Below are 12,103 nucleotides of genomic sequence, written 5' to 3' on the forward strand. Positions count from 1 at the left end.
TAAAAGTAAGCAATCGACATTGTTGGTCTGACGGACTACAATATTTAAATGTAAATAGTAAAAAAAAAGGAACTTGCTAAGATTTACTATCAGTAATAAGAAATATAAACCTTAATAAACGTATATTACATTATTATATTTCACTCGGATAGATCACACAAATATGTCCCAACATTTTAAACGATTCAATCGACAAGTTAACTGTATCGATAACTCCTGTATTTATGAGACACGTGACCACAGTGATGTTTTGCATTCAATTGACATATTTTATTATTCAGCGAATACACTGCAAATCGGTAGATAAGATCTACGGAAACCGGCCGGTAGTCAAGACGGGCCGAGGTTTTTCGGATTTTGTGTTCCGGGTAGAGAAACGGTTTTTGGGATTTATACCGTACAATACAATGTGTACACTGTACAACGTACTGTTTACAATGACAGTGTTGAAAACATTTTAAAATAACGTTACGCGACGGTTTCGCGTGACACATGTCTTTTTCAATGTTGTTCGGCGGTCAAATGCATAATTGATCTTTTTTTATTTACTTTGGTCAGACTAAATCAACTTGACACGAGCGACTGTCGGTTAAAATTAGAAATTCCTGTTTAAAACTCATTTGAATGTGTAAAAAAAAAATCTCCCTACAACCAGAGTTGGGTATTATTCGATGAATTGTTTTTTTTCTGAACGAAGCGATAAATCATAATAAATTATGTCTTATTTAATAATTTATTATTCGATTATTTGTTATTCTTTGTTATTATTGTTGTACGGTAACAAACAACTCAGGTTCAGAAAGTTCTTAAAAGTGGAAAGATAAAACAACAATATAAAGAAATATTTAATAAATTTTTTGCCAATTGTTGAACGGACAAATATTCTTTAATGGATAACACATTGTTAACATTTTTCAAGAGAAATAATATTCTCTTCTAACAAAGGTAGCGTCGAGCTTATTTACACTTTGTAGTCACCACGCTCTGAAAAATGTCATAAAATATTCATATTAGCCCATCCGAGTACGTTCTTAAAAGACATTTTACAAGGGTTTTGATTCGAAACAAAAATAACTCCTTTTATGATTTAAAAGCATGTTGTTCACATTTTCAAATATCATTTTATATATATTATTCAAATAACGCGCTACACCCTTCTGTTGTATACAACGGTGTATTTGTACAAAAGAAATACATATTAATATGTTTTTTTTTTAATACGTATCTAAACGCTTAATAATAGTTAGAGAAAAAAATCGGTCATTGAACGCAAACAAAAATAATAATAATAAAACATAAATAAATATTAACAATCAATGAACCTTTATGATATTTTTCTTTACATTAGTATAGTTCTACTTGAATTTCATGCCAAAACTTTCAACTAAATTCTTATTGGCCTCTTATCTACAATTCGCACTAAGGTTATTGTCTTTCGACTATAAAAATCGGTTTATTCAATGCAATAAACTGCAGATGACTATTTTGGACTCTGTCCAGTTACACGGTTGGTTTATAAGCCCACAAGAAAAATCTATTAAAAACATTTCATTTTTGATGCTTATGAAAGGATAGCCAGACTCTCGGACGACAACGTACACCATAACTACAATAATACAATAACAGTTATTGATGGTAATATTAAAAAAAACTGTTTAGTATTATTGGTTTTATTATTAATGATCACAAATTTTATATATTTTCATACAAGTTAAGTTTTTTTTTTTATCACGACGAGTTTAATGAACTGCATTTAATGTAAACGCCGATAAAAACGTTATTGGCAAATATTTAGACTAGCAAAAATCGTATATTTTATTTTTAATATGGAAAAAAAAACAATAATATTACTTATATCAGACAAAAACGTATCGATTTAAAATTGGAACAACACTAAAAATATATTTTGTTCTTGTGTTTCAGTGGTCAAAGTTACGTGCATTGGGTTTTTAGCTGTGATTGGGGCGTTCTTCAACATTGTTGTGCTGGTTATGTTTTACAAAAAACCATCGCTCAGATCACCTTCAAATAGGTATGTAGTTTTTATAAAATTTAATTAAATAAAGCTTTTAGTCTGGCCGCTTTATTTAGCTTAATTGAAGCGGAGGAAAAAAAATGTTGATAAAAGTTGGATATTCAACCAAAAATATGAGATTTATTGAGTTTATTTTTAATCCAAAAACGCCCAATTATTCGATCGAGCTTTTGTTAAAAAATAACGTTAGATATATTCAAACACATTTGTTACATTTATTATTATATATTTAACAACTTTTGCATCTGCCTAAGCAAAAAGGATGAGTGTTTTTTTTTTGGGCCTTCGTTGCCAAACTCAGAAGGTTTTACAATGATGTGTGTGTGTTTTTTTTTTGTCTGTATATCATCACTATATAGCTGTTCTTCCTCCGGACCGAAATTTAACTCGAGTAGCATTTCTGTACATCCGGAATTGAATGCGATTGGTATACTTTGGTGGGTCGAAAATTGAAAAAATGTAAATCTCACCCCTTACACTTTGACTTGCTGTGTGTGTATCTCGGCGAAAAACGGTCGGATCGAGTCAACGCCGCTGTCCGGAAATCGCTTTAAATTCAAATTTCGATAACCCTGCAGGTTTTTTTTCGCTGCTGCCAAAAAAACTAAACCTTCGCCTCCTTTACAGATTCGTCGGCAGTCTTATTGCGTCCGACTTGCTGTCGTCGACGGTGCTCGGCCCTTTGCTGGTAACCGACGTGAAGACCGCCAACAGAGCGTTGTTAGTGTTTGTGGCCACGTCGACCATATTCTCAATACTAGTCATAGCCATGGATCGGTACACGGCCGTGCTGAGTCCATTGCACTACGCCACGAATGTCACCAGGCAAAAGAGCGCCTTTGGTAAGTATACATATATATATATATATATATATATTTTTTAATTAATCTATTCTAAACACACCCCCCCCCCTCCCCATTATTTGACACCCGGTTTCTGGCCATCGTTCCGGCCGAGTCACCGGTCACATATCCGTCATTGTTATCCCACGCTGTATAAAAAAAAAATTTTATCCGGAAACGACGATTCGTTTCGATGTGCGCGTTGCCGGCAAACGTTTTGGCGACAGGTTGGAACGACGGTAAAGTATATATTTTTTAATACTGCTAATAATACAACAAAGAATATCCACGACGGTGTCATTTGTTATTCAAGAAAATCGCATTCCAACGACAAAGGTGCTCTGTTGTCTGCACAATACTGCCTAATATTGATGTTTATTTCACGCGTCTTTAATATATACTTAATGTGTTCGAATATACTTGTTTGCGTATACTTGGCATTGTAATACGTTCCAAGATCAATTTACAATCCGTTTTAACGTAATTTCTAATGGCTGACCTATTTAATAAGTGTAATTATTTTTGATTTTTTTTTAAATTTGCTCTTTTCGAGTTGTGCGTGGAGTTATAATTCGTATAGATCCCTAGGTTGGGTTAACGGCTAAAATGTTTTTATAATAATGTGAGTTTAACCGGTTTATCAGATTTTGAGCCTTGCTATTAAGAGTATCTCAACGTGTTTATATCGGTAGAAATACACTTATTTCATAAAACTCATTAATTTTCTTAAATATTTTAGTAGAGATAATACCTCCGGACAAGACAAAACTAAACGGATTTTCTTAAAACCTGTTTCAGTGTACCTATTTCCAAATATAAATACTAAAACCAACCCCACCGATCCTAGTAAGAATATTATTGGAAAAATTGTGGGTTTCTGATAAATTATTCGTAGCTGTTGAGATTACTAGTATTTAACCACTTACAACTGAAATTTTATAAATAATTTAATGATGTGTTTTTTTAAGTCATTGGCACCGTATGGAGTGTTTCGGCGGTTTTGGCATCGCCGGTTTTGTTCAAAGAACTGTTGGTCCACGACAAGTTGTCTATGGTAGTAATGGAAAAGACACACGGCCTAGTATTGCTATTGACTGTTTTTGTAGCGCCGTGTGCTACCCTAATACTAGTCTACTTCAAAATGTACGTCGCAGCCCACAGGTAAGACATATTTTACACTCATGATTGTGTACAATAGTTTTTTTTAGGAATTTCATTTTTTTTTTTAATTTTAAATACATCTGTACTACAATTTTATTGGACTTTAAAGTCATTTAAAAGCCTACAAATTACTTCGTTCTTCGTATATTATTATCTAGTGTATTTTAGTTGCTCTTAGATATGCACTGTATTGAGAAGTTTTGGATTTATATATTTTTCAGTATAAAAAGCATTAACTGTACGTATAAAACAAACCGAGTTAATATTGCACTAAAAAAATGTTCTGTATAAAAAATATATTGTCGACTTTGGCCGTAGTGTTAAATATTATGCCAAATAAATAAGGCGTTGACTGTAGTAGATATAAGGTCATAAAAATGTATTCAAATTTTTTGTTATATTTGCATATTTTTTTAATAGGTAGTAATATTATAGAGAACTATATACAACTATTATATGAAACAGTGTGATAAAAAAAACTATTTATCAAACGTCTATTTTAAATTATGTTAAAAATCGCATCACGCTTAAACGTAAAATATATGTATATTAACTTTAATTCTGCATAACTCATATTTTTATGAACACTCAAACTTTTTTTGACTACAATAAAGCATTTATGTTTAAATATGATTTAGTTAAACAAAATATAGTGGCTGTGATTGTAATTTTGAGAAATTGGTAAAATAAAGACAATGGCGGAAATTGGCTGATGAGATATATTATAGAGACAGAAATTGGATTCTTGACTCGCTGATGATCAATAAGAAAGATAGTACAGTATATAAAGAAAAATAGAAAGATAACTAAAACTATATAGCAAATGCAATAAAGGAATTAAATATTTTATTTATCGACTTGTCAACCAACTATCTTAAAATCAGCTTTTGTTTCAATAAAATATGAAAAATACATTCCAAGTCTTATAGTTTTACTACGAAGATTTGTTTTCAATATCTCTTTGGAAACATCTCATAAATAATATAACCGTACAACAAATACAGGTAGAAAAAGTCTTCACTGTCACATTATACATACGTACGGTTTTGTATTTCCAATCGTTTCCTTTTCATCAAAAGCTTTGTATCATAATATATATTTTCCAAGTAAAAAAATGATAAACATAATATGTAAAAAAAAAAGTTGGTCATCCATATCGTGGCATTCGATATGTCTTGTCAGTGTGTATCACATACATACGTGTTAAAGTATGTCCAACATGTATTAACACAGCTACTAAAACGGTAAACTTTAAGTACTCCTACATATTAATTGTGTATACACTTCAGGGTGTAGAAATAATAGAATGTAACTTCGGATCTTGTATATTATGTTACCCAAGGCTGAACTAATATTTTTCTGCAATAGTTAATTTTCCAACAAAGGCCAACGCGGATTACTCATTTTCGTGTACGGTCTTAAGTAATGGTATGTGAACATTTCTGTCAATATAATATCACCTACATAATATAGATATATAATCGTTTGCTATTGACAGAGAGCTACAATGCAATATTAGTCATCAGCTATCATATTATTTAGCTTCATTATTGTACTTACTATTAATATTTTGTTGTTTCGCTTGTTTACAACGTATACATCTTTTAAAATGGTATAAGATATACTTATTCTGTATAAATATTTGTTTGATTATTACTATTGTTGTGTTGTAAGACATTTTAGAATTATATTGGGTGTAACTAAACAAAACATTAAAACAGAAATAAAGTCGCTAAAAAAATAACAATGATTTGACCATTGAATCTATGTGAATTATTTAATTTAAACAAAGCCCAAGTCCACATTTGAAGATACAGTAAAAAAAACATTAAGTTGTTTGTTATTATTTTTATATTCTTTAACTATTGTTAAAAAAATTGATATGCTTATATTTTAAGTTTAACCTTGGGCGCTCCAAGTATGGTTTTATGGATTGATCTTATTTTGTTTACCACGAAAATATAAATAGGGTAGTTCAACGCCATAATAAAATGTAATAGCTCACACAAAGATTAAGGCGTTCGGCCTATACTTACGATGTGATGATAGTAGAGATGAGTCAGTGTATGTTAGCACCGAAAATATTGTGAACATTTCACGGAGAGGATTTGGCAGGTGTTTGTGAAGACTGAGACTAATCGAGGAGTACATCAATAGAAAGATAATTTTGGTTTCTGTCTAGCAACCCGTTATAAATGAAACGACAAGAAGACGAATTTATCCATTTTGTTTCTATGCTAGCCGTTTAGTATCCACTTCAAGTCAAATATTATAAGATGCATCTAATATCAGCTACAAGATATTGTGATACCCGAAAAAGTATTACGCTGAGAGAAGTTGATTTTACAATGATGGATTTTTAGTCGAATAATCTAAAAGATAAGTCGCTTGAGATTTTATTCAGTTAATTACACTTGACAATTAAAAGAACAACTTCTTCTATCAAAATATTGTGCCAACCATAGGTAATTATACCCTTCAAGTTAAGTGAAAATAACGGCACACACAGTTATTACTCCTAAACTAATTAACGTTCTGTTTATATTATTACCTACACAGTACATAACTATTTCTCTGATGACTAACGTCCATTTCGGTTACAACAATATTTACTCAACACTACAACAACAATAATAATAACTTTACCAACTGAAACTACTATAACGTAGAAAAACATCCAATTCCCGCTTTGGCTTTGACTGGGTTTCTCGAACAAGAGGACATTAAGAATATAATGACTACAATTTGTTGCAAAATCTTAATAAAATAAAAAATACAAATACAAAACGCACAAACGTAACATACAAAAATGTATTTATCTAATTTAGAAATATTATTAAATTTTGTTAATATTAAAAAGTATACTAATAATAATATTTCATTTATATTAAAATTTTTTTTTTTTCAGTTTATTCTCAACTTATAAAGTTAATAAAATATATGCGTTACCATTTAAGTTTCAAAAGTTGCTATAAAAAATACTAAGTTGGTTGCTATAAAAACAAAAAAATTGTGAAAATTTAGATCACATTGTATAAAAACAATATGAAAAAAAAAATTAATTTCTAATTAAACTTTATAGGATATTGAGTGGCTCATGATAAAAAAAAAACCCTGTATACTTTTTTTGATGCTTAAAAGGACACTTTTATTTTAGGTAAGTTTGGTATTTTGAGTCCCAAAAAGCAGATTTTTTTTTAATAATAAAGATAATGATTGTAAAAGAATATTTGATGAGCATGTAATTTTTAAAAACAAAACTAAAAAAATACTATTGTTAAAAATCGAAAACGACGAACATTATTAATTCGTTTCTTAAGATTTATTTTTGTTATAACAATGAAAGAAGTGTCAGCTTTTATGGGAAACTGAGAATGTATGAGTTTTGCAATTTTATGTTTTTTCATCCGTAAAACAAATAACTTTTTTAATAGCATCTCTATCCACCAGAAATGTTAGGTGGTTGCTACTTGGGGTAATCTCGAGTTTTAAGACTTTTTAACTTTCATTCCCCTTGCAAAAAATAACTTCCCGAAAAATGGTCGAATTGAGCCGACAACGCTTTATAGAGCATTCATTGTGTAAATTATAAGAAATATAGCGTGTAGCATAAACGGTGTGTGTGTTCATATTTTGATTCTTTGGCGATGAACAAATATAGGTGAAGCACGTGTGCCTTACTTGTTCTGGTGGATAAAGGTTGTTTGTTGGTGTCGCGACACCTTAGGGCTTAGGTCCATTTATCTGTATAGTGTTTTTAATTTGTCAGTATCATGTATAAGTATATTATCCCAGTGGGAATACCACGCCTCCATTTTTATTTCTTATCCGGTACATATTATACGGTATCGGGGTGTTTAGAGGTTTAGGGTGCTTGTAATGGTCGGCGTGGTCTTAGTTTAATCTGGTCCCAGTCGTGCTGGAGTTTTTAGTTTTCAGATTCTAAAACAAAAGTCAAAATTATTGTCCATACCGGTTACAAAAATAAATGTACCAGTTCATAAACATTAAAGTTTTCATATCATAACTGTTTTTTTAAGTATGTAAATTGAAAACTCTAATTGAACCTTTTAAAACTTTTCGTTGTCGTCTTGACTTCCATAACAATTCATAATAACATAGGTACCTACCATAATAGTAGTTAATTCTTAACATTATGTGAAAACACAGTGACTTATACTGTAATATGAAGAAAACAAATTATAATTTTTGTCATTATATTTTTTTGAGCACACTAAAAGCGCTGCAGGATATTTACCAAAGTACACTTTTTGTGTGTAAGTATATGACCGTATCAGGTTTTTTTGCCATCGGCTCATTCAACTGAATTTTTAGCTCTTGTTCGTCGTACCTTACTTTTTTTTGTTGACAGCTACCGCATTTACCTACGGCTAAATATACAGTTTTTTATTTTAATACTATTACTTTTAAACATAATTTTTTTCCCGACGCACAAGCTCTTTAGCAGACTTAATTTTTGTACTTTTCTGCTAGGTAAAGGAAACATTGAAATACTAGTGCAATAATCACGTCAAAGTACCAACCGCTTATTTTATACTTAACAACTGTATGAATAAAATATAAATCGTCATTTTGATTTTTGTAAGTACAATGTAATGCATGGAGAAACGAAATCTTCTTAAATATTTTTAAGGCCTCCAAGAAAAAATAATTAAATAAGCTAAACTGCATTTGTTCAACACATTTTCACGGGCTTTTTGAATATTCTACAGGGCTAAGCCTCCCCAACTCCCAAGCCCTCTTTAGTGTCTGCCTTTGTACTTTAAACAAATTAAATTTCTCTACAATAATCGTATTATGAAATAATTATTTTATAAAAGGTAAATTAGTATCATACCGTTTTTGTTAGAGAGGCCAGCAACGATGTAAGAGGAAGTGGAAGTGAGTGGTAGTCGTCGAATGAACGAGGTAAAAGGAAAACCCAAACAAGCTTCTCTCATGTTTTTTAACTTTATACTTCAAACCATTAACTAGAGACGAACTTTCGTAAACATGGACAGTACTTTATAAAGTTACATAACATACACTCAAAAATTAATTAAAAAGAAAAAGTCGAAGCGTTTATTATGATGTATAAAATTGTTTGTTTCAATTTCAGAATTTAATTGTATTTTTTCACCTTTTTAAATTTATTTATTATATAATCAACAGAGAATTTCTATGGTTCAAATTCCAAATTGTTTTTAACAAATAATTATAAAAGATGTAAAAAAATGTTTATGATGCGATCAAGTTTGCCTGTTTATTATTTTCATTCAAACATTTAAAAAGAACAACAATTATTCAGTCGATAAAATCAATAAAAACCAATGTGTGTGTGTTACGAGTACGTGCGCAGGAAGTTAAACTCTTCTCGGTATTTTTTTGTGAAAAGATTTTAAAACAACTTAATATTGTTATTTTTTTAACATTATTGAGAGATTTCGTATAGACCTTCGTATAAGGGCTGCATCTATTTTTATGCCTGATTTGGTATTCGGTATGGTTGGATGATTGTAAAGTAGATACAGTATTATTCACTAATAATATTGTTATACATACTCGTATTATTTAGGAGAGTTTTGTTTTATCTGCTCGTTTTTCTCTACCTCCGCCCTCCACCTCCCATCTTAATTTTTCAATTGAAATAACTTTAAAAGTAATCATCCAAAACTGGTCGACCAGTCAACTTTTATTGAAGACAAATTGTTCTGAATAAAATGGCTATCTTGAATTATAGTGCAAATCAGTAAAAATCAATTTAAAAAAAAAAAATGTATTGAAAATATTTACTAGAACAAAAGTTATTTAACATAGGTTCAATGTATCGTTTCAAGATCAAGTGGACGAGTTAAACAACATCCGTTTCACGATTAATTTTTACCTACCTCCGTTAAGAAGTTTTACTTCAAAAAAAAAGTTTTTAAATGTACTGAATCCATATAAACTGTTTATCGACTTCGATGTTGAACTGGTAAGCTATTATTTTTGCAAAATCAATAATAACGAGCAAAGATCTTAATCTTCAATACACGACAGGTATAACGTTATATTATAATCCATATATACCCTGATTGTGGACCGTATGAATACCACAACACCACAGAAGTCAGAATATATATTGTGTTATCAAAAAAAAAAAAAAATCATTTAAGCCATCTAATCTCCGACCGAGGGCATATTAAAAAGTATTTTAGCTAAACCAGAGTTGGTCGTGTGTCGAAAATGTTCGAATTAATGGAGTAAGACATTGTTTTTCCCGACCTATTTGAAATATACCACGATGGTAAAGTAAGATTAATTTTAGATCCCTCGGGGGGGGGGGGGGAGGAAGCCTATGTAAATCTCACGAACCTTTATAAATTATTTTCGCCAATTGAAAATAATGTTAACCATTTTCCGTAATCCTACTCACATTTTCCATTTAGACAGCATAAATAGTTTAAACCGACGCGACGTAATATCTGGTTCGGTGTTTTTTTTTAAATTAAAAAGTGTCCATGACGAACGATTGATCTAAATACGATGCAAACTCTTCGCATTGGTAAACAAACAAAAAAACCACTAGACACTTTCACACTGTAGACCCTATTTGCGTCCCTTTCAATGGTAAATCAAACAACAACGTTAATTTGATATATACCAAAGAGAATTGATTAAAAAAAAAAAACAAAATAACAATAATAAACTGTACTTAATTGATTTGATCAAGAACAGGTAGAACCGAATTGTTTGTTTTATTTAAAAATTAAATAAAAAGACATAAAACTTTTTTTTTTACAACTATTATTTTTTCAGACTTTGTTCGTATAGTTTTACACTAATTACTCCACGTTAGCCGAATTTTTAAGTAACAAAAAATAACCGTATAAACTTTTCCGTTTTTTAAGTATCGCGTTGGACGGATTTTGCGATATTTCATGCGTTTTTCGGGGTGACAAAAGTTAATTCCGAGAAGCCAACGTCGTTTATATATTCATTAATGTCATCAATTACGGAAGACGTCTAGAGACAATTCCGTATACAGCGCTACGCTACACAAACGCTCGCTGCACTTAAGTATCCCCCCTCCACCCCCTGGCCGTGTTAAAATTATATACATTTTTACTCGGAAAATTAAGCTACACCGAAACTGATTGTAAGTAAAAAAAAAAAGCCCAAACGCAAACCGATACGTGTATATGTAATTGTACTTAGGTTATATCTTAACATCCGGTCCATTGTCAACGGCTTAACGGTAACCCACGGAACGTTGCATCGCGCACTTTTAAAACTCCACACAACACTCGGGTGTATCAAACGAATAACGCTGAAAATAAAAACTTTTGCAATTATTTTTAAGCATGTCGGTGTTTATCTTTTTCCTCAAAACTTCACGGACCGGCATGGCACATTGAAAGAGTATAAAAATTATATGGCGTTGTTTATTCTCGCGGATTTTGCTGCGGCTTTTCGTTCTATACGAAACTAGGGCTTTACACTTAAGCCTCAGTACCTATACAATATAACGTATATGCTATATAGGTAGTAATGCTATCAGCTTATTTTGACAGCATCATTTTAAACGTTTCGAACACAAACGAGAAGATTTTTCTGTTATTAACTTGGTTTTTTTTTTCGGTAGGTACACGTGTAGAATATTCAAAAGACAGCTTTCCAGTAACTCGAAAAATTAATTCTTAATCCTCTAGGTACTGTACAAAGCTATTTGCTACGTAAGTATTTTCATTTATTCGTTGAATTCATTTTTCTATTCGCGCGATTCAATCCTAGACCAGTTTCCATAACTCACCGTTCCATAAAACTATGGGATCACGCAGACTTACTCTATACCTATAGGCTGTCCCACGAGAGAACGGGCCCGCGTAGACAAAGCGATACTGTATGTGCAGAGTTACACGTGTGTGAGTGTATGTGCGTTTTTGTTTCTGCGCAGGTCCGTTCTTTCGCGGGACAGAGTACAGACCTAACCACCTGGCGTCCGGCAGCTGATTGTAAAACAATCGGGACTGCTATATATTTTGTGCAACATTTAATACGAGTTTAGTCAACGAAGACGACATTT

The 12,103-nt window shown here is 31.3% G+C and overlaps 1 protein-coding gene across 2 annotated transcripts in view; it reads left to right on the forward strand.

Annotated features, from left to right (window-relative positions):
* The window catches only part of LOC126843487 (trace amine-associated receptor 3-like), a 69,142-nt gene that overhangs the window by 27,351 nt on the left and 29,688 nt on the right, over positions 1-12,103 (forward strand). For both annotated transcript variants that reach the window (XM_050581046.1, XM_050581045.1), the window contains exons 3-5: positions 1,924-2,032; positions 2,663-2,877; positions 3,846-4,038. In XM_050581046.1, the coding sequence (XP_050437003.1) occupies positions 1,924-2,032; positions 2,663-2,877; positions 3,846-4,038 (517 nt within the window). The remainder of the gene's footprint in view (positions 1-1,923; positions 2,033-2,662; positions 2,878-3,845; positions 4,039-12,103) is intronic.

The sequence above is a fragment of the Adelges cooleyi genome, unplaced genomic scaffold (genome assembly GCF_023614345.1).
Source record: "Adelges cooleyi isolate 19-005CV unplaced genomic scaffold, UGA_ACOO_1.1 ACOO_flye_CR_arks_rails_tigmint_CR_PRNA_574, whole genome shotgun sequence".
Classification (NCBI taxonomy): Eukaryota; Metazoa; Arthropoda; class Insecta; order Hemiptera; family Adelgidae; genus Adelges; species Adelges cooleyi.